General features: G+C 42.8%; 3 protein-coding genes across 3 annotated transcripts in view; all 3 read left to right on the top strand.

The window, feature by feature from the left end:
* The window catches only part of jakmip1 (janus kinase and microtubule interacting protein 1), a 24,466-nt gene extending 12,530 nt beyond the window's left edge, over positions 1 to 11,936 (top strand). Inside the window, exons 8-24 of the mRNA XM_035161156.2 lie at positions 184 to 351; positions 1,193 to 1,252; positions 2,314 to 2,442; positions 2,598 to 2,726; positions 2,858 to 2,941; positions 3,849 to 3,911; positions 4,757 to 4,855; positions 5,735 to 5,836; positions 6,134 to 6,187; positions 6,295 to 6,360; positions 6,551 to 6,619; positions 7,193 to 7,270; positions 8,175 to 8,384; positions 10,098 to 10,163; positions 10,377 to 10,453; positions 10,560 to 11,147; positions 11,720 to 11,936. Of these exons, the coding sequence (XP_035017047.1) occupies positions 184 to 351; positions 1,193 to 1,252; positions 2,314 to 2,442; positions 2,598 to 2,726; positions 2,858 to 2,941; positions 3,849 to 3,911; positions 4,757 to 4,855; positions 5,735 to 5,836; positions 6,134 to 6,187; positions 6,295 to 6,360; positions 6,551 to 6,619; positions 7,193 to 7,270; positions 8,175 to 8,384; positions 10,098 to 10,163; positions 10,377 to 10,427 (1,428 nt within the window). The 3' untranslated portion in view covers positions 10,428 to 10,453; positions 10,560 to 11,147; positions 11,720 to 11,936. The remainder of the gene's footprint in view (positions 1 to 183; positions 352 to 1,192; positions 1,253 to 2,313; positions 2,443 to 2,597; positions 2,727 to 2,857; positions 2,942 to 3,848; positions 3,912 to 4,756; positions 4,856 to 5,734; positions 5,837 to 6,133; positions 6,188 to 6,294; positions 6,361 to 6,550; positions 6,620 to 7,192; positions 7,271 to 8,174; positions 8,385 to 10,097; positions 10,164 to 10,376; positions 10,454 to 10,559; positions 11,148 to 11,719) is intronic.
* Positions 11,779 to 17,710, top strand: LOC124852108 (paramyosin-like). The gene is made up of 8 exons (XM_047340674.1): positions 11,779 to 11,895; positions 12,209 to 12,217; positions 12,261 to 12,350; positions 13,261 to 13,582; positions 13,652 to 14,085; positions 15,090 to 15,524; positions 15,619 to 15,993; positions 17,693 to 17,710. The coding sequence occupies exons 1-8, from the start codon at positions 11,779 to 11,781 to the stop codon at positions 17,708 to 17,710; spliced, it is 1,800 nt and encodes a 599-aa protein (XP_047196630.1).
* On the top strand, positions 16,896 to 24,023 carry LOC118112116 (uncharacterized threonine-rich GPI-anchored glycoprotein PJ4664.02). Its single transcript, XM_047340627.1, has 14 exons — positions 16,896 to 16,950; positions 17,480 to 17,566; positions 17,693 to 17,905; positions 18,115 to 18,231; positions 18,449 to 18,565; positions 18,693 to 18,749; positions 18,836 to 19,372; positions 19,600 to 19,860; positions 20,013 to 20,685; positions 21,594 to 21,724; positions 21,821 to 21,874; positions 21,984 to 22,124; positions 22,230 to 22,296; positions 22,898 to 24,023. Exons 3-12 carry the CDS (start codon positions 17,732 to 17,734, stop codon positions 22,098 to 22,100), a joined length of 2,238 nt encoding a protein of 745 aa, XP_047196583.1. The 5' UTR covers positions 16,896 to 16,950; positions 17,480 to 17,566; positions 17,693 to 17,731; the 3' UTR covers positions 22,101 to 22,124; positions 22,230 to 22,296; positions 22,898 to 24,023.
* The last annotated feature ends 967 nt before the right edge of the window (positions 24,024 to 24,990 follow it).

Here is a 24,990-nt window from a genome sequence, read left to right on the forward strand (position 1 = left end):
TCTCTAGTTAAGGATGAATTCAAAGTTAAGATACCAATATAAAGTATGACGTTGTAGCTATAATCTCTGCAGGAGGAGGATTTCTTTGTTGTGATACTTTGGATGTCAAATAGTAAAATAGAAACAGGACCTCTAGTGGCCGTTTGAGGTAATGCATGACATTATTCTCTGCCCGTCCATCAGAAGGAGAAGGCCTCCTCTCGGCCGCCCCCACAGCCACAATCGATGCAACCGCAGCTGAAGCGGCCGAGCTCCCTGACAGATCTAAGCCATGCCCACGAGGAACAGGAAGTGGAGTTTCTCAAGATGCAGGTTGCCGAGCAACGTGGCATCATCGACGAGCTCACGCAGGTCAGGATTTTACTCAAACCACCAGGATCAGACAGCTTTTTGTAGTCTGACAAGAAACCATTCACTTTAATTTGTGTGACACTTAAATTAAGTGTCACACTTTGTTTCTTTAATGTGATCTCACACTTTTCTATGTAAAATAATCAGATTTTTTAAAAGTTGAATTTACTGTAGGTCAAATAATATGTTTTTGTCACCTGTCTGACATTTTCCCACAACCGTTTGCTCTGTGGTATCTCTCCCTTTAACATCTCTTGATGCACAGGCCATGGTGATCAGTGCTCTCAATAAATTATTAGCACTGTTTTATGGAAACATACTTTTTTTTATGATAATGATTTTGTACCAATATGATGACGTATTTAGATTTTTCAGGTGTTTACTTCACTATGTATCCATAAACATTCCTGTATTATTTTAAATTCAAGATTTTCCAGAAACCCTATTAAATTACAATATATCTTCATGTGTACATCATTACATACAACCACTTATACAGTGATAATAACATTTTAATCCTTAATGGGGCCATCACATCTCAAATTCACTGGAGAATATTTAATTTAGTCATTTTCATGACTCCCATACCAAAATCTTTACCTTCCCATCACAGCCGTACGCATCACTAGCTGCTAATTTCACCCATTATATTTTTGCTGTCCACCGTTACCTCTTCATCTCAGTAAACTCTTACTCTACCATTCATTTTTCATTAGCAGGTTCTCTTTTGTTCCTGAATAGTGTCAGTTAGTGTCTCCACTGAAGCGTATGAAGCTCACGGAGGAACTCCTGTGAGATGTGAGGCTGCGACGTTGATCTGCTGTGTGCTTGTTTTTTATAGGAACGTGAACGAATGGTGATGAGCAAGAAGAACAAAAGGAAACCTCTCAAACTGTCAAAAGTAAGCACCCATCAGTGTTTTAAAAACTGTTAAACCAGTGGTGTGTAACTAAGCAACAACCTGATCTGTGTTTGACTGATGCACAAGTACTGTTTTCAGTGTGTGTGTTTGTATGTGTGTGTTTAATTGGGCTCAGGAGACAATAATGACAGTACCCTTCACAGCTGGGAGCATCACGCAGAACACACACAACATCTGCATGAACCACAGCCAGTGGAGAAGGATTTGCTTTTCCTGCCCATGTACATTTGGTGTTTTGTTTTAGAACCATGTTTACAGTGATGACACAAGTGGCACATTTATTTAGTGTTCTTGCTGATCTGTGCTCTCTTTTGTGAGAGTAAAGAGAGGAGAGAGATGATCATCTCTAATTGGGTGAGGTGACTGTAGGAAAAAATAATTGCGGGGACACTTGTTAGCGTGTGCTTGTTTGGGCTCAAACATCAGGGGACCAAGGAGGTGGAGCCTCCATCTTCATCTCCCTCCTGCTGGAACCTGTTAGTCACCTTAGTGAGGTGGATGCAGGGTTAGGCAGCGCAGTTTGGCTCTTGGACTTGCACCTGGAAATCTTTGTGTCTTTTTGGGGATTTAATGCTGATTAAATGAGCTCAGAGACAAAAATCTGAAGTTGGCCTTTTGCTTCATCCGGTGAAGTCCAACAAAAGACGGACAATTCATAGTTAAGTTTTGGTGTTTTTGGTCGAGTGTCATCATGACGGAATACCTCCTCCTCATCCTCTACTTCTCCTCCTTCATTTGCCTGTGTGCCCTGGTCTGTCTTTACTTCTCTGGTTGCCAGGAGATGACTTATAAACATGATGGTGAGGACTCTGTGGGCTTTGGAGAAGTTACTAACAAGAAAGATTTGAAGAAAAATGTAGAAACTTGATTTAATGTGATCTGATTTGCTTAGACTGAAAGAAATGGACATTTTATAATTTGAAATTAGGAGTGATACAAGTTTATTATTTGTTTTTTGCTGCCTGGAGAATAAGGCATTTTGATTAATTGTGATTTAACAATGTGTGAATCCTCTTTTTCTCCTCTGCTCTTCTCTGCAGAGGCATGTTGTGGAGACATATTTTGGATTTGATGAGGAGTCCATAGACTCTGAGACGTCCTCTCTCACCTCCTACAACACTGACCTCACTGACCGCACGCCTGCCACTCCAGAGGAAGATCTAGAAGAGGTAAGAAAACGTGTTGTCCACTAAGAAAAGACAATTTTTAAACTATATTCTTTAGTTCACTAAAATGTCCTGTTTAAATATTTAGATTACTGGACACAAACAAGACAGATCATTAGTTAAGGAAATGGTTTCTGTCTAACTTTGAACATCCATAGACTGTGTCCCGAGAGGAGTCAGAACTCCGTTTCCGTCAGCTCACCAGAGAGTACCAGGCTCTCCAGCGGGCCTACGCCCTCCTGCAAGAGCAGACCGGCGGCTCTCTGGATGCTGAGAGGGAGGCCAGGGTTTGTACCATCACTTTTAATCTCTCTGCCTCCTTCACCATACCCAGTTCTCCACCATTTCATCCCTAAACTTCCCAATCTAATGAAAACTACTGTTCTGTTCCTCTTATGTCTGACTCTCTCTCCCACAGACACGTGAGCAAGTGCAGTTGGACCTCAGCAGCTGCCAGGCAAAGATCGTGGACCTGGAGAGGGCGCTGGCGGAGAAAGGCCAGGTAACAAAGTCGAGTAATGGGGACTGGAGCTCTGTGGTCCTCATCTCACTGGCCCTCCTGCATGTCTGTCTGGCTGCTCTGCTCCTGGGCTGGCGCTATGCTGACCAGGTCTGCCGCAGAATCCTGTGATGTCACTTCCTGCACGTGTGGCGTCTCAGCTCTCTGCCTGCATGCTCTGCCTCACCCTCGTTACTTCCTGTTGGGTTTTTCTGAGATTTTGCTTGATCCACTTTAAGTCCTGTCAGCTGTGAGTAGATTATTATAGAAGATCTTTATCCAATTATATCTTTTTACATTAATTCTAGTTTATTTAATATGTTCAAAACTCACAGAACTGAGCATAATCTATACACCTAAAGAAGAAAACCCTGTTTGTGTTTAAAGAAACGCTGACATTAGCAACTTAATAATAACCTTTACTGAATAACATGATGAACTGGAACTATTTAGATGATCTCATTTGTGATGCAGTTTTTCTTTGTGTTACCCGGTCTTTGCTGCATGTTGTCTTTTCCACTGTGGCTTGCTCCAGCTCTGTTATGTTTGATTTGCTGCTCTGCTGTTTTCTAGCTCAGGTTGCCTTCTCTTCTTCCTGTTACTGTGAAGTCTCAATGATGGTGAATGCAGCTCTGCTATCCCTGTTATGTCAGGAGTGGGCTTCTTTTCTTTGGATCAATAAAGTTGTTCTGCTGCCACTCAGCTCCTGCCTGTTGGTGTCTGTGTTACATTTGCACGTGTCAGTTGGAAATGCAGTAGATGCATCGTGGCTTGTAGGTGTTGAGCTGGATGATTGTGTTGCTGACAGCTTTGTTCATTACACTCACACTTTTCGAGGATCCTGTTCCTTTCCCTCCTTGCTCCTGATGGTGTCATTTCTTGCTGATGTTGTATTTGGTTGTCGTGACAGGATTCAAAGTGGGTGGAGGAGAAGCAGTTCTTGCTCAGGACCAACCAGGAACTTCATGAGAAGGTAGACAGCATTAATCTATACTCAATTTTGATATATAGCTTTATTGCCCATATGGATACAGAATCAAAACCTCACAGCAAAAATGTAACAAAATAATATAATATAATATAATAATATAAATTAAATAAACCCCATCAAATATACAATTTTGTATAAATCATACTCTGGGCTGTCGATACATTATATTCAATACCAAAACTTTAACAAATTCAGCATCCAGCCCAAGAGCTGAGTCTTTAGTGATAAATGACTCTTTTCTTTAAAGCAATGGAAACTTTACCACAGTGGCTGGTCAACACATGGGAGAATTTTCACCATACTTGGTGTGAATATTACTTGGCAGTGTATGTCCAGATGAATAACTTTTGGAGGTGATTGGTCAAAAGTGGGGATTTGAGGGACGACACTCCTGCAGTAGAGAATTGTCCTTGTTGGGTAAATACACACAGGGAAATCGTTATCTAACGGGTTTATGCAGAATCCTACCTGTCTGCCAAGGACCGTAACATCTTTATGGATGTTTTAAAGCTCACCGACGCCAGTAAGATTTCTCTCGGTGCTGCTGATGGTCAATCTGACTGTGACAGACTGTCAGTGTGTATGTGTGGGAGAGAGAGAGGGGGAGAGCAAGGCAATCCCCCCCTCAGGCAATCCCCCCTCATCCCAGTACAAATCACCCGTGACCCACTGCTAACAACACAGTGATGAGAACAATTGATTATACTTGCTTGCAAATTTAAATACATTTAACAACCCAGAACATTCTCAAGAGTTACGGTATAAGTCATTGAAAACACACTGTACTTTAATCTGTGTTACGAACATGTGTATCTGTGTGTCTGTAGATGTGTGCGTGGCAGCAGGCAGAGTCGCGGCTGCAGGCCGAGGTTCAGGATGCTCGGGACCAGAATGAGCTGCTGGAATTCAGGGTGCTGGAACTGGAAGTAAGAGACTGTACCAACATCAAACTGTCACCAGGAGGCGACACCAACGATGTCAGCCCCAGACGCAAGACCTACATACAGTGACCAGACAGACAGACAGACAGACAGACAGACATAAGACACACTTGAGTCCTCATGTGTATGCATCTGCATCATTCCTTGTTTTTTGCACGGCAGCTGTGTGTATAAGCCCTCCACTGGACTGGATTTTTTTTATTTTTTTAAATGAAAGAATGTTGTTTTAAAATGAATATGATTTTCACAAGAATAAAAATGTATTTAAGTTCACCATCCTCTCCCTTCATTGTTCATTTTGTCTCATTTTTTTGCATGAATGTTCTAAATTGTTTGTTTTCTTCATGACTGTAGGCTATTGATAATAGATGAAGGAAATATTTGCAGCGTAGTTTAGTGATTTTTATTGTTTACCTGTTGTTAGAATTCATTCATTAGAATATCTAAGTTAGCATAAACATTTAATTGCATTTGGAAATTAGAATAATGTTAATAGCTGCGTCACCATTGGTAGTATCAGCTGATTTTGCATCTGTTTATGTAGCAGTTCTGTCTGAATGACAGTCATGAGTTTCAGCATGTGTTTTTAAATCCCTCATTTTGTTCAGTTTCCTTTTATTTATTTAAATCGATGGGTTTCCACCTCCCCCATTTTGGCTGATCCTGAACATGTTTTGAGTGCCATGTAAGTAAATCCCAAATTCACTCCCAGTTCATTCTCATTTTGTGTCTCACTGCATGACACCCATGGTCCTTTATGATGACCTTTAACATCACTGTAGCACTGATACGTCTGTTACCTCTGCTGACTTGATTGTGTGTCTGTGTGTGTGTGAGTATTGATGATGTGTGTACCCTCTGTAGGAGAGGGAGCACAGATCTCCTGCCCTCAATCTCCACATGTCTGCGTTTCCTGAGAACAGCAGCAGCGCCCTGCAGATCTATTGCCGCCAGCAGGGGGTCAAGGTGACAACACATCAACAAAATCTAGACTTTTTTTCCTTTGAAAGGTCAAGTGTGTAAGATTTAGGTGAAAGGGATCTATTTGCAGTATTTTTTATATTTAAATACTTTATATTAACATCAGGAGACAACTGAGGGCTACCACAGGTTCTTTGTCATGTTTGGAAGGGGAGGGTGAAGGGTATTCAGCTGCAAAATGCAACTTCACCACTAGATGTCACTAAATTCTACACACTGAACCTTTAAGACTCTTTTACACCTTTTACACTCTTTTTATGACGTCTGCTTTGACCTCTGCAGGATGTAATCATTCCTGAGCTGATGAAGAAACTGGATATCCTGGGGGATAACGGGGTGAGTTCAAACACTGTTGAATTATAATAACCACTGGCCTACTTAAAAAAAAAATCTTAGTCATACGTATTATGTCTGATAACTCGAGCTCCTTATACTTCCTGTAGAATCTCAGAAATGAGGAGCAGGTTGCAGTGATCCAGGCAGGGACAGTGATATCTCTGTGTGAAAAGGTCAGTCTCTCAGACTTGGTGTATCTTTACTGACACAGTGTGGACACGTTTTGCTATAACACACCACCAACACAGCCACTACACTGAAGTGAACATGGATGAAAGTGATTGTTTTTTATATAGTTTCGTGCTTCAGAGAAAGTAACAATCCCACAATGTTCTACCTTTTGTTCCCATCCTTCCTCTACAGTGGCTGAAGCAAATAGACAATACAGAGGCTGCCCTCACGCAGAAGATGATCGACCTGGAAAATGACAAGGTTAAATATATTCTATTTGCCATTGGAGTAACAATCTTCAAATGTCTTGCTTGTCTTTTTAGGTGGTGTTTGATACATATTCTTGACTTTTCATTGTTTTATACAAAAATGTACTATTAATCTACTTGTTTTTATGCCTCCAAAATTGTGAAAGCAAGTGGACGGAGACATCAAGTTTCTGCGTAGCTTGTACCCCTCATTCTTATGAACACGATATCGCAAGAAGCCTTAACAGAGTTTCTTAAAATTTGGTACAATTGTTCACTTGGACTAATGTGTTCGATTTGAATGGGCAAAGATCAAAGGTCAAGGTCATGATGGCTTCACAAAACTAGTTTTTGGCCTCTCGAACATGATATCTGCCTTAAGGGAATTTCTTCAAATGTTGACCAGTTGTCACTTGGACTCAAAGATTAACTAATTAGATAACAGTGGTCCAAGGTCAATGTATGTAGACTGAAACAACCATAGGGTGTTATTTCTAGTCTGCCCATCCAGACTGACTCATAGTATCCCTGATTCTACATTATATTCTGTCCTCTATATCTTATATGTTATCTCATGTTGTTGCAGGAGCTGTTTAGTAAGCAGAAGGGATTTCTCGAGGAAGAGTTGGACTATAGGAAGCAGACCCTGGACCAGGCCTACAGGGTATGGAGCGAGCTGCACTATGACCTGTCCCTTTATAGAGAAGATGGCCAAAGCCACTGTAATAGACAAAAATGCCTCCATATTAATAACAACATTCACCAAGGGTTGTGTACAAGACACAATGGTTCATGATAAAGCGATTCAGGAATGAAGGGGTGCAACATTTTCATTGACACATAAACATGTTGGATCCCATCAAACATCATGAATGGAACATGCTCCATGAAGGTAAAATTTGTCACATTGTGTCGGGATACTGCATCTTTTAACGCTGATGTCTAAATTCTGTGAATAGTCACTATTTGGCTTCTCGATATTTTTTGGCCTAATTCTGAATAGAAAGATAGAAAACCAATCACTGTCTTACAATGTGAAGATACCATGTCTTTATTAATATCCTATGCAACTTGGTTCAAGTGGACACTAGACTGTGGAGATTTATTACGATTTTAATGGCAGATTTGTCATTTTAACTTCCCATAGAATTAAATACCCAGGAAACAACACTCGGGCCACTCTCCATAGAACTATAATTATTGAATTTGGTCAGTTTTGGTGTTGGTTTGTGTTTTTGGTCCCACTTAATATTGTGTGGGGGAAAGTGTAATTTTGACATGGTAATTTGGTAAAGAGTCAGGAAATTGTGGCAGAGAATAAAAGACAGTTTGTTGTTAATATAATGAAGTTACTCAGTGAAGGTCAAGTCTTAGTAACCCCCAATATAAAGTGGAACAGTGTTCTCCATATTTGCCATGGTCACAGTGGTGTGTATGTGTGTGTGTTTGTTTGTGTCCATGTGTGTGCTTGTGTATGCCCGTGCGTGTTTTTGCATGTGCATGTGCACGTTCATATGTGTCTGTGTATCTGTATGTGTGTGTGTGTGTGTATGTGGGTGGCTGTGCAGAGGATCGAGGAGCTGGAGGCCACGCTGTATAGCGCTCTGCAGCAGGAGCAGCCGGCATGCCGAGCAGTGGCTGAGTCGCTGACAGACAGGCAGAGGGAGGAGCTGAAGCTTGCCGTGGACAAGCTGCGGCGTCAGATTCTCCGGCAGAGCCGGCAGTATGACAGTCAGATCTTACAGGAGCGCATGGAGCTCCTACAGCAGGCCCAGCAGGTAAGGCTGATAACAAATCGAGTCAGGTTCCCCTCAGTCTGACCCCTGCTACCTGTCTGAGTCGTCTGACCCCACCAGGCCTCTGGTGCTGTGTAAAAGATGCAGTATCCCTGTGTGTGCTACCTGTAACTCTGTAACTCTATATGTCAGTGCATGTGTAGAATTGGGAAAGAGAGAGAGGATGTGTGTGTGTGAGTGAGTGAGTGTGTGCGGGTGTGTGTGTGTCATTGTGGTCTGAGTACCCCCTCTCACTCCTTCAGTGTCCCTCCACACCGCAGCCCTCACACTAGTGTTACACCCATGGCTTGTACAGTATGTTATTCATTTACCACATCAAAAACCACAGCACCTTAACTTCACATGAATCAGCTCTTTTCTACGTACTAACATAATTAATCCGCTTCTCATGAAATACAAACCAACTGACTTAAATGAATTTAAAGAATGTTTAGTCCTTCCTACATTTAGGCACTTTCTCAGTACCCCGTAATAAAGACCTACACAAGTAATTTAGCCTCGCTTATTTGAAGTAATCAGCATCAGCCAAGGTTAGAGTATCATTCCTGTCTAAGTGAGTGCTTGTGAATTTGTATTCTCCAGAGCTCTTTAAGCAAACGTGTTTTGAACTAAGAACAGCATCAATGAATGAGCTGCTCGAGGTTTAAACTCTCAAAGATGGAGTCAATACCAGTGTTCACAGTTAAATCTGCTCTTTGGTTGCCATGGCAGCTCGTTCTTACCCAACACAGCTACCATGGAGACAGAGGGCATGATGGGAAGGAGGCAGACTGTTTGGAGTATTTACAGGAATAGCTGGATGGTGATTTAATTAACTGTTTAGCATCGGTTTCTGTTTATGTCATGAAGGAATGACTGGGGCCGAATGGTCTTAAAGGGATAGTTCACCCAAAAATGAAAGTTCACTCATTATCTACTCACCACTATGTCGGTGGAGGAGTGGGTGAAGTGTTTGGATCCACAAAACACTTTTGGAGTCTCAGGCGTAAACAATGTTGCAGCCAAATCCAATACAATTGAAATAAATGGTGACCACTTCTTGAAACGTAAAAAAACAATAGGAAAAACAATGCCTCCATACTGCTCCTGTGGTGTCATCCATGTGTTCGTAAGCCACACATTCAAATTCGACTCAAGATGCCGTCATTTACCGCATGTTTTTAGCCTAAATTTCCTCTGTTATCCTCAGCCCGGAGCTGCGTTCGCACATACACACCGCACAAGCTCTCGCCTCCATCCCCAAGGGGGCACGTGACACTAACTGCAGCTATCGCGAGTTCATGCTGATGTCGTCATGTGCCCCTTGGGTGAGAGCATAGAGGCGAGAGCTCATGCGTTGTGTGCGCGTGAACGTGAACATGGCTACGGAGGAGGATCACAGCGGACATTTTGGCTAAAAACATGGTATAAATGATCTTGTTTCCTGTCGAGCAGTATGGAGACATTCTATGTTTTTCCTGTTGTTTTTTTTACGTTTGAAGAGGTGGTCCCCAGTTACTTCAATTGTATTGGATTTGGATGCAACACTGTTTACCCCTGAAACTCCGAAAGTGTTTTGTGGACTCAAACACTTCACCCACACCTGCATAGTGGTGAGTAGATAAGGTGTGAATTGTCCTTTTCGGGTGAACTATCCCATCAAGTTTATCTTTAAAACTTGTTGACCACCTAACCACTCGTGTCTTCATGTTGCAGAGAATTAGAGAGCTGGAGGACAGGATTGACTGGCAAAAGAGACAAATAAAGGACATAGAGGAAAAGGTATATACTCAGATTTTATTTGTTTCTACCTTAGAAGCTTCCTGTCATTGCTGGTAGACTACAAGTGTGAACTTTAACTGGACAAAGCAAAGGTTAACAAGAAGATAGAGTGTGAAGAAGCTTACATCTAATGTTCTGAGGTTGTGTGTTATTATGTAAACCTTTGACACCTTTTTCTTTTCTCTCTTTTTCACCTTTTGATTATTCCGTTAGTTTTTGTTCCTCTTTTTGTTTTTCTCTTTAGCATTTATTCTTTGGCCTTAATGCAACTGACCATGGACCTACATCAGGTAGCACCTTCATTCCCTAAATCGTAGCAGTATTTAAAGCTGTTGTGTTGCTGATAGTAACATCACTAATGAGGAAAGAATCTAAAAATGTTTTTCTCTCCCTTAGGTGTTCAGGTGCTGTGGAGGCAACCGAGGATGAAACAAAACCTAATAGTTTTTTATGCATTTGTAGACCGCTCAGAAAACCCTATGGCCTTTTTGTATATGTGCACTTTTGCAGAAGACTCTTACCCGGAATGCAAACATATTTGAAAATGTTGTAAATAACCATATACGATGAGATTAAAGTGAGATTTATTTATATATAATATCTACTGCAGTGGTTCTTGGACCTGGAACATAAAACCCCGACTCCTCTGTGAGAAGTGAACACATGGATTTACTGAGAGAAGACTCAAAACCTTAATCAGAGGATTTATTCAAAGGAGAAGAGCCACAGTTGAAGGAAATGGCTTTTGGACAATGGAAGGGGGAAGATGGAAGGAGGAGAATAAGGGTGAAAGTACAGGGCTGAGTGAGGGGGTGAACGAGCTGAGTGCCAACTGGATTTGGAGGATTCTGGCAAAGTCCAACGTCTGTGGCGTTTCTAAGGAAACAACAACGCAACTAAGTTCACAGAGTCCAAGCAAAACCCACTGGAAGCTGGTCGCTGCACTGAGAGGATGAAACTGTGGAGTGGAGCACAAAAAAACAGGTGAATATTAGAATCATCTTCAATTTAAACCATTTTACAGCTGATTCAAGTTAGTTTTACTTTTTATAATCTGTATAATAATGATTTTCTAGTTAGACTAATTGGAATTTTTTATGACCTGTAGATTCTTGCCCATACCGAGTTATGCATTAGCCAAACTAATATGTAAATCTAATAAGAAAGCAGGCAAACCTGCGTTATTACTTATGAATTTAGGGAATGAGTACAACAAACATAAACTGTTTCAGTGCACATAAAGGCGTGTGAGTGTTGTTTTAAGACAAAAGGAAAATATGAAGTCATCCTTTAATGTTTTGGCATTGGAGGGTTTTTGAATGAGGTGCAGGAGCGGTGAGGACGATTACATGTAGGAGGCGGGGTAACCTGAGAAATACCGCTGCTTGACACTTTGCTAACAAGCTGTTGACATTGTAAATAATAGATGACTGTGTTTTGTGCACATGTAACTTATATATGTTGTCTGTATTTAAATTTGCCTCTGTATCAATGATGGACTTAAGTCAAGAGATAATGTGAAACACTTTTTTCTTTTTCTTCCTCTGCTCAATAAGTTTGAGATGTCAGTTCTTGGGCCACAGGTAAAACTCCCCGAGAGGGCACAGGCTTATCAATGGAGGATCACATGGCCTCATCAGAGACGATGGGCACCGGAAGCACTTCTGTTACCATGGCAACTGACTCTGTGGAGACTGATCCCGACCTGCAGGTTCAGTGTGAAAGAGTGAAGGTCCCGGAGCAGAGAGCATGTTGGCTGACAGGCACCTGAGGAACAGGTGAGAGAGGGATCCAGTGACACACACACACACACACACACACACACACACTTTTGGCCAAGGTGATATCACGTATCACACGCACCCGACTGAATTGCCCATTTGCATGCGAGCACACTGCTGCTAACACCTCTCTACATGCTGCAGGAGACTTTATTTGAATCTTTTGTGTAGATTTACATCAAATTAGCCGAGTAAGTAACTAAACCTTCTATCTTAATGTTAATATGTTGATGTAAGGTGAGCTTGTCTGTGTTGTGATGTCAGGGTCAGAGAGTAAGTGAGATCAGAGAAGAGCCTGCTGTTACCGCTCTGTCAGCTCGCCTCAGCCTCCCACTGCCCCAGCATGCAACACTCCCAGAGGCTGGACCAAAGACTGCACATGCTCAGGGACGAGGTCAGAGCCATGGTAAGTGTGCACATTTTCTGAAGGCATGGATGAACAACAAACTGTAAAACAAATTCACAGCTTTGGGTTTTTTAAAGATGCTCTAGCTCAGTTTGACTTGACACAGGTCAGGTGTACTGCAGTACATCTGCAGACGTGGACAGTAAAAGTCAGTGCAGTGAACAAAAAGCAGACAAAAGAGCACGTTATGATTAAAAGCAACAAAGGTTGGCTTGTAAATGGTTGAAGAGTCAAATCTGAGAAGTAATTTGAAGTAACGGTTCTCTAGAGAGCCCTTCTGTATTTGAATGTTAATTTATCAAAACTCTGTTAGAGGAACAATGTAAAACAGGAGTACAGTTTATAAGGCCTTGACAAGTGCTACTAAATCATATTTGGAGTTTTATCAGGAATATTCAAGCTTTTTGTGTAACCTATTTATTTGAGGGCGGCACGATGGAGTAGTAGTTAGCACTCACAACAGGAGGGTTCCCAGTTTTAATCCCAGTTTGGCCAGGAGATTCTACATTGTCTGTAGGTGTAGGTGTTGAATGTGAGTGGGAATAGTACCCTGCCTGGTTCCCTACGACCCTGAAAGAATAAGTAGTATAGATAATGGATGGATTTATGCAAGTTATACTTTATCATTTTTCATCTGCTTATTAGTGACCACACCCTGTCTGTTTAGTAGATTTGACAAATTGTATTAAAACTGGTTGGTCCCAAGAGAGAACAGTTACAGTAAAGACATACTACACATTGCTACAGTACAAATACATATTCAAAGAGGACATTGCCATTAAAACATGTTGTAAAGCAAGCTGAGTGTAGCAATAACTAGGGTACAAGTTACTACAGTTACTGTGATATCTCCTTCTCTAATATTTTCTCCCTGTCTTTGTCTTCCTCTCTTTCCCTCTGTCCTCCTCAGACTCAGGAGAAGGAGCGAGGGGAGCGGGTATGGAGGGAGCGACTGCAGCGCTGTCAAAGGCAGCTGAAGGCCAAAGAGGAGGAGATGAGCCGTCAGTCCCAGTACTTTGAGAACTTTAAAACCCAACTCCAACACAAGCTGAGCCTGGCCCGGGACAGAGAGCAGAGCCTACAGAACCGCCTCTACACTTTAGAGAAGCGGCTGCTTGACATGACTGTGAGCGCCGCCACCGGCATGGCCACAATCAGAGCGGTCAGAATCACTGCCGGGACCGTAACACTCCGGGCAGAGCAACAGAGGCTGACTTCTATGAGAGGAGAGGGTGAGGGAGAAGAGGAGAGAAAAGAGGAGAGGATGAAGCAATGGCAGACAAGTGTGATTCCTGAAAGAGAGGGAGGACTAGAGGGTGATGAGGGACAGACTGAGAAAGAAATAGAAGGAGGAGGAAACAACGACACAAAGCAGAGCTCAGATGAGTCGAGGCTGCAGGGATTCATCTTGAGCCTGCAGGAGGATCTCAGGGTGCTGCTGGAGAGAGGGGAGGATGGGATGACAGAGCGGAGGGGGCTGGTGGAGCAGCTCGCTGAGGCCCAGGAGAACGGCCACTTCCTGGGCAACAGAGTGGAGGAGATGAAGGCGGAGGTGCACCGGCTGAAGCTGTCTGAAAGCTCACTGATGGAGGAGGTTGAGGAGCTGAGAGAAGAGAACGACAGACTCCAGCTGATCCTCAGGGAAGCTGCAAACCAAACAGCCAGTCAGTCGTCGACAGTCGTCGAGAACGCCTGCACAGGTCCAGGGACGAACTCAGTGGGGAGCTCGGCAGAGGTGTGTAAGACATGAATGTTATTAGTTTTGTTAGATCGGGGAGTATCTCATTTGCACTAGAGGCCTGGGTACAGACGATGAAATTACACACAGCTAAACACAGCAAGTCATACTCAAGCAATATCTTTCTTGTATTTACATGGTGTGAGGTAGCGTAAGACCGTGTTGGCACATCCAGTATTTACTTGTGCTGCATCTAGAGTAAGTCAGTCCTCAGATCTCATTAAGTGTGCTCTGATGAAATGGAGTTTTAAATCAGAGAACTGATACAGAGGATGTGTCAGTAGGAACATTTATGAACAGACTAAATTATAATGTGTAGTTCGATTCTTGTTCCTGTTTAGGACCAGCCTCCTGTTATATACACAGTACTTCACAGTGGTGAGGGGGATATTTATCTTCTCTAAAGTCATTTCAGGTGGAATGAAGAAGTAATAGAGTTCAGAATATGTCACGAGCGTTATTCAATGGAAAGAGAAAAACATACATATCCGATTTCAGATGTTTAGGTAAACTAGTAACATTATTTCACATAATTCACTTTTGTATGTATAATATTGAACATTATGTGGATGCTAAAATATGTAATTAGGATTTTTTGGCAATAATGAGCATTTGTTTAGTGTCCACATAAACCAAGAGGATTATTGATTATCAATACACATGATTAGATTGATAAATTCCTGCCTTCCCATTCAGAACTCTTTACAAAAAGCTACAAACAACTGTTCAACTGGTAAAAAATATTTTTTCTTAATTACTTGAAAGACTGAATATGTCTGTTTTTATTCTTCCTTGTTACTGCATGAGTTGGTATCACAGCAAAAATATGGTGGATGTTCCCAAAGAGTGAAAGTCTATTGAGTCTCTCAGTTACATGTTACATAATCATCTCTCCCCTAAATGCTACAATACCCTGCGGTTGTTTTTTTGCCCTATTTATTTATATAATTCTCAACTTCTGTCCAACATATGATGTTGAGTTGTGATCTCTCTCTCTACAGGTGCAGCCATCCTTGACCAGGGGAGTAGATCAGTCACAGTTATCTGCAGTTCCACCTGATCACCACCAGGTTGCAGCAGAGATCCCACAGAACAAACCCGACTGTGGCTCCAAAGACAACCTCAGCTTCCAGTCCCTTTCCTTGACTTCAGAGACAATAGATGAGTTTAACCTGGAGACGTGGTGCTGCAGAGGGATCTTAGACCTGGAGCAGAGCCCCAGTGAGGAATCTGATGCCCTGAGAGAAGCGTATAAGAGTTTGGGGTTAGGGGAAGATCTTGCGGACCTTCGAGAGCAACGTGGCCGCCTGGAGGCCGCCCTGCGGCACACGCAGGAAGAACTGGAGATGGTGGCTCAGGAGAACACTCAACTAAAAATACAACTCAGGCAACAGGCAGAGGAACAAGCTGCACAGCAGGGGTCTTCAAGAGAAAAGGTAGGGGCTGCAGTATTCTCAAATGTCTTACAAAGTTGAAGGAGCTTTGCTCTACATCCAGTATGTAACTTATCAAATTCTTCCTCTCTGACAGATCGGCCATGTCCAGTCCTCTCCACCCCAGGATAACAACATTTCCGCCCACGCCCAGGATGAACTTGCCCAGGATGAACTCGCTCAGGCCCTCAATCAGGAGAACCGGGCCTTGGCAGAGAGGATCAAGGAGCTGCTGGCTCACATCGAGCTCCGAGAGGTGGAGATCAAGATGGAGCAAAGTCAGCTGAGGGAGCATGCCTCCAGGTTGGAGGAGGTCAGAGTCAGGCAGGAGCAGGAGAACCAGGAGCAAGGATGTTTGATCACAGAGCTCACCAGGAAGACGGAGGATGATCTCAACACAATCATGGAGCTTCAGCAAAAGTTGGAAGAGAGTGGGAAGCAGAGCAACGTAGAGGAATGTGTGGACAATACGGTGGAAAGAATTGAACCGCAAGCAACGTCCAGTACTCAAACAGATGATTTGATTTCAGTGTCAGCAACTGGATCTCAACATAACAATCACCATGATCTTTTGCAAAACAGCCAACCCAACACTTTGCATGTAAGTGCATTGAATGATAAAGTGTGTCAGCTGACCAAGACAGTCCAGAGCCTCAAAACAGAACAACACGAACTGATGGGCAACTTAAATTCTCTCCGAGAGCAGCATGGAGAAGTAGCTCAGTCAGTCCAGACAAAGACAGAAGAGAAACAGCAGTTGACTCGCGCAGTTTGGGGACTGAAGGAGGAGAAAGACAGAATCTCTCAGTGTCTGGCTGGTCTCAGACAAGAGCGAGAGCAGCTCACCAGGACGCTCTGTGGGCTGAAAGATAACAGAGATCATTTTATTAGTTCCATGAGTGGCCTGAAAGAGGAGAAAGAGCAGCTAACAAAGACCTTATCCAGTCTTGAGAGAGAAAAGGAAGAGCAAGATCAAATCAAGCAATCCCTGCAAAGTTTACAGACAGAGAGAGACCAGTTAAGCAGAGCGGTGCTCAGTTTGAAACAGGAGAGAGAGGAAATAACCACTTCCCTTAAGTGTCTGAAAGAACAGAGAGACCAGGAGCAATCATCTCACACTTTGAAAGACGACTGTGACAAGTTGATAAAGTCACTGAGCAGTTTGAGAGATGAGAAAGAAAGAGTTGAACATTCAATTGCTCGTTTGAGACATGAGGAAGAGCAAATAGCGCTTGTGACTCAGAGCCTGAGAGAGGAAAGACAAAGCCTCCTGTCTGATTCCCACAGCCAAACACAAACACAGGAGAGGAACCAGAGGCAGCAGCTGGTGAATCCAAACACCGCTGATCCAACAGAGGACACTGAGACTGTGCTCGGGACAGGAGATGCTGCGCAAAGATGTCAGACTAACAGAGGGAAATCTGTACAGGTATAACTATGTGTTTTTCCTTCTTCCTGACCACTAGAGGCAGTGTTCAACACTAAATATCCTCACTCTCACACATAAGTAGGTCGAATATTTATATCAACAATGTCACATGTGACCTCGGATAACCTCCCGGTGTCATCCACGTGTGTCGTCCCTGCTGTAAAAGCATGTAATTGAATCATCTGGGAGCTTGTAGCCTCGTGATCACATCACATCACATAGAGAGAAAGCCTCAAAACATTGTGAGTCGTGAGAAGATTATGTAGGAATGATCATGTAGATGTTGCTTGTAGGTCGTCAGGGGTCACTGATACAAATATTTGACCTCTGCATGTGTGAGACTGAAGATATTCAGTGTTAAACAGGATGGATTCATAGAACTATGGTTATCAGTAACATTCAACTTACTCATTTATGTTTTATAAGAGACTGTTGAGTCAGCCTATTTATCCTATTAACATTTTGACTCACCATGTATCATGATGTTTGATTCTTTGAACTTACACAAAATGGTTTTGATGGACATCAGGAGCAAAGGGATCTGCTGAGGGAGACAGAAGTTTTGGGATCACAGCTAAAGACGTCACGAGAGGAACTGGACAAGAGCCACGTACAAGTGAGTTTAAACTATTACTACCTTCATTTTTATTGTGACACATTTATACATTTACACAAAACCATAGACGTAATATGTGTTTTCAGTCTTCAAGAGTATATTTTATTCTCTCTCTGTTGTTTGCAGATAAACGGCACACCATAACTCAACAAACCGAGTGTGTTCATGTTTACGTGTTGTGTGCATGTTCAGGCAAAGAAGTTGCAAAGTGAACTGTGTCAGTCAGAGGCCAGGAGGGAGGAGGCAGAGAGGACGGCAGCGGAGAAGGGGATGAGACTGACCGATGTAGCCAATCAGATGGAAGAAACCAGGAGGGAAAACAAGAGCCTCAGCACCCAGGTATGTAACTCCATATACATAGAAAATAATTTAACGTTTTCAACATTTTGTTCTTTTTGGTCGGCTTGTTTTGCTGCACAGTATAAAAACCTTCTCAATCCTTAGATACCTCCCTTAGTTTGGACACTATTGTCAGTGCTGTTATTGCAGAGTCAAATGAAGACATTGTTTGTCTGTTTGCCCTGAGCAGCACTTTGTGTTTACCACAGGTGAAGGAGCTGCAAAGTAAAGTGACCGGCCTGCTGAGGGAGAAGAGTAATGCTCTGTTACTAAAGACACAGATAGAAGAACAGTACAACATCCTCACAGCCCAGCTGAAGGCCAAGGTATAAGAACAACAACATGTTTATTTAATTTTGGTTTGTTAAATTTAATTTAAAAATATTTATTTCGAAAGTCTCTAATACACTTGAAACTGAATCTGAAGACCTGTGTGTGTGTGTGTGTGTGTGTGTGTGTGTGTGTGTGTGTGTGTGTGTGTGTGTGTGTGTGTGTGTGTGTGTGTGTGTGTGTGTGTGTGTGTGTGTGTGTTAAATCCCACAGACGGTGGCTCTTGGCGAGTTGAACTCCGAGTACATCACTTTAAAAAGGGGACTGGGCATCAGGCATGATGATGCTCTCATGTCTGTCCGCACGCGCTACAACGACATCAGAGCTAAGGTGGAAACCAGACATCTATTTTGCATTACATGAATATAGTGATATAATATGAGCCTTAATGTTTATTTAAACTATATCATTTAGAGTAGTAATAGTTTTCACATGTTCCGTTTGATTTTATTTGCAGTATGATGCACTCCTGAAGAAGAGGAGCCTGACAGATCTGGATTTGGCTCCTTTAAAGGTGAGGAAAGAGGGATGAAGGGTTTCATTCTTTCATTGTTTAATGCTGCACATTCTTTGAATGACGAGCATTTTGTCCACTAACAGGCCAAGGTGTCATGTCTGGTGGTGAAGTGTCAGGAGAGGAACAACTTCTTAGCTAAGATGATGAAAACCATGCACAGACACGGCTGCGCGGACTCCACACTCAAACAGCAGGTGGAGCTGCTGCTCAGTGACGCTGCTCTGCGGGACTACACTGCAGCATTCGCACCGGGAGGCAGCGTAACCACTGGGGATTACAGTGCTGGGTTTACACCAAGATTTATCTCAACGTTTATTCATTCAGACTGCCCCACTGGATCCATACGTAATCAGAACTGTCCCGCTGTTCTCTCACCTGCAATTGAACTAACAAATAATGGACTCACACCGGAAGCTGGAGGAAAATGCAGAGACTTCAAAAGTGACGAACAAGTTCCTATATCCACTGCATCATCAACAAATATTCAAGACTGCAGGAGTGAAGTCACACGTGCAGCAACAGGAACACCGAAGAGAAATGCCAGCTCACCTGTGCAGCAGAAACCCAGTGTCGAAGCTACAGCAGCACTTAAAGAGAGCTCGATTATGAATACTGCAAAGGTGAAATACTGCAAAATGGAATGCATTCAAATAGATGAGACGTTTTTCTTTTAATTACTGTGAACTAAAGGTTGTAGATTTTAATAGGAATGACAGAATCAATGCTGCGAAACAATTCGTAAAAATAAACAAGACAGTCAGCAGTTGCTGGCCTATAGGTTCTATATATTTTGTGCTACCAAGGAGAAAATTGCCTCTAACCAAAGTATTAATTTTCCTGTTTTCAGATGGGTTTACAGGGATTGCAGTCCTCACAGCTGTCTCTGTCCAGCAGTGGACTGATCCAAGCAACCGGTGGTCCAGAGACATTTGGATTTCATCCGTCAGACGTGAGAGGGAAGTCGTCCCCAGATCTGACCAGTTCAACCCGGTCCTCCCTGAGTTCCACTCCTCCTCCCTCCTCCGGCACGCCCAGAAGGCTGAGCAGCCCCGAGAAGATCATCAACCTCCATGAGCAACTGCAGAGGACTCTGATGAGCAGCTATCAGGTACATTTAAGATTTCCTTTTTTCTTTAAATGGCCAATTATGCTCAAAACTCCTGCCAGACATGAAGATATGTCAACACAAAAGCACAAAACATGGGAAAATGTGGTGTCGGCATCTGTCTAATAATTGAACTATTTCTTCTTCATCTCCAGGCTCCAGTGAGCAGAGGACGAAGACAGGAGCCCAGGAAAAGTCTCTCATTTTCAGCTCCTGCAGACCTGAATCTGACCTGTCAGACAAACAGGCTCAGCTTCAATAAGCCACACATCAACTCTCTCCCAGTCACCGCTGCCTCAAACCAAACTACACACGCTGGAATAACAATTAAACCTGCGACAACGCTTTTTAATGCAGTCGCTTCTAGATCTGCTCATTTTTCATTCAGCCCCAGCATCTTTACTCACCATCACTTCAAAGCATCTGCTCTTTCCGGCTCATCTAATGAAAGTAAATCCCCCTCACACAGTGGCACTGACATGACAGTTTCCCCAGACATGACAGAGAAACTCCCTGCTGTCCCGAACACATTTGAGACAACAACTCACACAACTCCTCTAACTCTTGGGACCAATAGCTTTGACTCCAATGTCTCAATATGTGCTGACACTAATCTGAAAAGCACTGCCTCAGACACGACTGCTCCTGGAAAATCAACTGCCCCTGAAAGTAATATTCTTATTGGTGTTGCCCCTGCTGAACGTGACGGACCCGTCTTCTCTGCATCCTGGACCCAGTCTGGTCGACGCTCTCCAGAGAGACCCAACAGGTCTGCCAGGAAGTCCACTGCTGCTGGAGATCAGACAAAATCAGCAAGACCCAGACCAGGTAATAACCATGTTTTCACATTCACTATTAACAGTCACCTGAACAGGGTTTCTGCCATGTCTTAAAAAGTCTTTAAAAACAACTAGACTTAGTTGACAACTAAAATCTAATCAGTTAACCAGTGAATTTACCAGATGTAATGAAATTCCCTACAGGCAGACCTAATATATCACATTCACAGTAACCTAAGGTCACTGTGACCTTGACCTTTGACCTCCAAGAACCAAGATCTAATCAGTTCAGCTTTGAACGTTTGAACAAGTGAACGTTTGGCACTCATGAGATACTGTCTATTACCGGCACGGAGGCATATAAAATATATATAGTAAAAGCTGCTAAAACAGGGCATGGTGATAAAGTATTCCACAGTTAAAGAGGTAAAAACTGTATTGCACATAAAAATTGTCAGATAAAGACTGTTTTCAAGTAAAAAGTTGGAATATCTTTGATTTGACAAAAATAAAACTCTCTCTACTTCTGTATACAAGTGCATCATGTTCTGATTTACCATCGTAGAATATTAGTTTTCGGTTGCATACTGCTGCAGCGTGATTATACCCAGTAAATTCACTCTTTATGTCTCTTGTATTGGAGAAAATGTTGAATCACACTCTGGCGCTTTGATGCAGTTTTTTTTGTTTTTTATTGCCCTCTCAACACTCTGCAGTACATCAACATAAGCTTTTATTGAATCAGATGAGTTCATTTGTAAGTTCTGCATGCGCCTTGTCTTGTTATGTTGGTTTATTGCGTTAGAATATCAGGAATAACAGGTGCATCATAAAAGGGAAATGCCACGTTAACAAAAGAAAAGAAATAGAAGCGGTAAAAGTGCTTATTTACGCTGCGTCTCATCTCCTGCATGAACAAGCAAGTGCTTGACCTCTTGTTGTTCTTTATCCCTGCAGACGCTCCAGCAGAGGTTCGCTCTGTTGAGGTCATCAAAACCGTGGGCCAGAGCAGCCTCATGATTGGCTGGGAGAGGCCGTCACTAGACGAGCTGGGCTGCAGTAACGGCACGTTTGTGTACGGATACAGGGTAGGCAGAGGAGACGGGCAGCTGCATTCACACACTGACAGTGATTCTGGAAGATTTGTCTAAAACGTTTTTTTTTTTTTCTCCCTTTAATCTCAGTTGCTTATAGATGGGGACTTCCACAAATCTGTCATGAGCTCGGCGTGCACCAAGGTATCTGTCTCTGCCCTGACGCCAACTGGGCATCACTGCGTCCTGTTCTCACTGCGTAAAACAAACCAGAGCAGCTCACGTGCTGCACATGTTGTTTCTGTGTCTGCAGTGCATCGCGGAGAACGTCGACCTGAGCGTCCCGATCCACATCAGCGTCCAAACGCTGGGATCGAACGGTCTGAGTTCAAACAGTGTCCACACCGTGTTCAGGAAGGACCAGCACTGACCGACTGCACCACCTCACACTGTGGTAATAATAATATAATGTAATAATAATATAACCAGAAGCCTCTGAATTTTCTCATTTAACTGTTTCTGCATCAAATTTAGACATTTTTCCTTTTTTTTTGGTCAGTGTCCCTTTACATCACAACACACAATCTCAGTGAAAATCCCCTTCACCAGGAGTCGAGGTGTGAACGGTGAGTTGTCTGCATCTTTGTGTCCATGTATTTGTGTTTTTGCACCAGAACAATATGTTTGTGTGCAGCAGCTATAAGTTGTATGACCTCAGACAAGGAGATTATGTTTTCACATCTGTCCGTTTGTTTGTTTGAAGAAAACTGTGCAGAATAGGGCATTTTTCAACATTGTCCTTGATTTAGCTGTCTCAATAATTCATGGCTCTTGATTAAAAAAAAAACAAAAAAACATGTTTAGAGGAATAAAAATCCGGATCTAGTGAATTCAAATGCGCTCTACTGAGTGACATTCTAGTTGTGTTATTGATTGACTGCAGCTACTTGTGTGTAACATTGTTTTGTTGTCTGATGGAATGGTTGTGTTTTGTTTTCTTGATTGTGACACTGTGTTCACCTTCAAAGTGAATAATACTTACAATGAAATATTTTCCTTTTTGTCTTTCCAACTTTTGACTAAAAATAAGATCCACTGTTTCAAAGGTTGAGACTATATAGTTCAGTGACAATCTATTTTTCTCTCTGTCCTGTGTGTCCTATGTGCGTGTGTCTCCATGTGTGTGTGTGTGTGTGTGTGTGCGTGTGCGTGTGTGTGTGTGCGCAGCCATCTATATCTGCAGCCCTCTGAGGAGCTGTCCTAACCTCCACCTCAGCTGAGACGGCGTCACACTCCCCAGATAACCTCTCCATGTGAGGCTCAGGTCGACCAATCAGAAAACCTCTCCCCACGTGCTCTTTACCCATGAGCGTGTGAGCGACCTGTGACCCGCCAGCGAACCTCAAAACCAAGAACTGAAGATGTCAAACTAAAAACAGCGCTGAAAGTGAACCTGCCTGTAAAAGCAGATGAAGACTGGCTACTTCCTTTTCTCGTAGGGAAGAACTTCCTGTTTCAGAGACCCCACCCCCTGGAGTCACCTCATGAACGGAGCGGACACTGTGGCGGCCACGTGAAAGGCCAGAGCTGCTGCCAATCAAAGCAAATGTTTTTAAATGCAAAGCTCAATCTCATCGTTGAACAGCTGACTGTTACACTCACTACCACTAGAGGAACATCTGCTTCTGCTGCTCGTTTTTTACACTGTGTTAACCTGCGACTGATCCCGGGTCAGATACCGTAGCTTCATCCCCGCTGCTGCCTCTCTGGACTGTGAAACAGCTCAACGGTTGCTACTGTCTTTTTTAAAAGCAACACTTACTGTATAATGTGCTCACACAACATTCTACCAATTTGTCATTTTCACTGGATTTTTACACACGAAGCCAAATATGACAAAAGATGATTCACTCCAAAGACTCATCCGCCTCCGTCTCCTCACAGATCTGCAGGATTTCTTTAAAACACAGAAGCTAGATGTTATTTTACTTATTAAAATTTGCACATAATCATTAATTGAAAAAAAAAATAGATAACCACTGATATTTTTTGTAGAGAATATAACAAGAAGACATGCCAATGGTGCATATGAAATGATACCACCTATGTGTTTTTGTATGAGGGACACTGTTTTTCATACCTAATCGATGTCACGTTTGCACGCTCATATTGATTTTTCTTTTATACAAACACACGTGATGTTCTTTTGCTACTTCCTGTATGTGTATGGGTGTGGAGTGACCATGCAAATGTATTTTTCTATCAGTGATTGATTGATAATATTGATTCCCCCTTGATTCCTTACAACTGTACAGAGAATAAATGTTTATATGATATTAAATGGTAAAAGGTCTGTATTCACACGGCACTTTAGTATCGATGACCACGCCATAACATCTATATGCAGCACTTTCTCCATCACACATCACTCACACACTGATGGAACAGCCGTCAGGGGCAATTTTGGGCTCAGTATTTTACCAAAGGTCCCTTCGGCAAGAGGAATAGGGGAGACTGGGATTGAACAGTCAACTTTCTGGTTGGTGGACAACCCGCTCTTCTTCCTGAGCCACAGCCTGTTATTACAATGCCTGTCTGTGCATGCTGGTGTTTAATATAATAGTTCTGGCTTAAACGGCATTTTCATTCAAATTGATTAATAGTTGAGATCTGACAAAACATGTATTTCCAAGACAAAGCATCAGGTTTTCTTGCTATGGGCTGAGAAAGTTAATAAATCCATTCATTCATTGGGATATAAATGCATCAACACAAGTAGAAAACAGGGATTTTCCCCTTAGGAGTTTTAACTTGGGTGCTCCGTCTTCACACTGTAGGTGTGAGTGTGAGAGTGAATGGTTTTCTCTGTTGTCCTCACTGTAATAGAGTGATGACCTGTTCAGGTTGTGCCCCACCTCTCGTCCACTGTCGGCTGGGATTGGCTCCAGCTCTCCATGACACTCAAAGGATAAATGGTGTTGATGATGGTATGGATGGATGGACTTCAGCACTTTCCATAAATGAACACTAGATGGCAGACACTTTTGGAAGTATAAACAGTCCATTGTGTGTGCGGCTCAATCCCTGACAGGTGCTTTCAGCAGAGATTTAGTAGAATGGATGGTGCTGACGTGCTCAAGTAGCCTGAAACATCTTAGTGTCTGCTTCCCCCATTCAATACGAACCAGGCACAAAACCAAAACACAGAAGTGAGAGAAGAGGGAAGGAGCATCAGCAGCAAAAAGCAGCTTAATCATCACCTGCTGTGCTCGGCAGCTTTGGGAGCTCCTCTGAGAACGCTCAGCAGAAAGAGAACCGTG

This window comes from Hippoglossus stenolepis, chromosome 7 (assembly GCF_022539355.2).
Source record: "Hippoglossus stenolepis isolate QCI-W04-F060 chromosome 7, HSTE1.2, whole genome shotgun sequence".
Taxonomy (NCBI): Eukaryota; Metazoa; Chordata; class Actinopteri; order Pleuronectiformes; family Pleuronectidae; genus Hippoglossus; species Hippoglossus stenolepis.

Coding starts and splice junctions, on each gene's coding strand:
- LOC124852108 (XM_047340674.1), top strand. CDS start 11,779: ATGGAGGATCACATGGCCTCATCAGAGACGATGGGCACCGGAAGCACT. Junction 14,086..15,089: donor CAGTGGGGAGCTCGGCAGAG/GTGTGTAAGACA, acceptor CTCTCTCTACAG/GTGCAGCCATCCTTGACCAG. Junction 15,525..15,618: donor AGGGGTCTTCAAGAGAAAAG/GTAGGGGCTGCA, acceptor CCTCTCTGACAG/ATCGGCCATGTCCAGTCCTC.
- LOC118112116 (XM_047340627.1), top strand. CDS start 17,732: ATGTTTACGTGTTGTGTGCATGTTCAGGCAAAGAAGTTGCAAAGTGAA. Junction 18,232..18,448: donor CAGCCCAGCTGAAGGCCAAG/GTATAAGAACAA, acceptor TAAATCCCACAG/ACGGTGGCTCTTGGCGAGTT. Junction 21,875..21,983: donor TGAGCTCGGCGTGCACCAAG/GTATCTGTCTCT, acceptor CTGTGTCTGCAG/TGCATCGCGGAGAACGTCGA.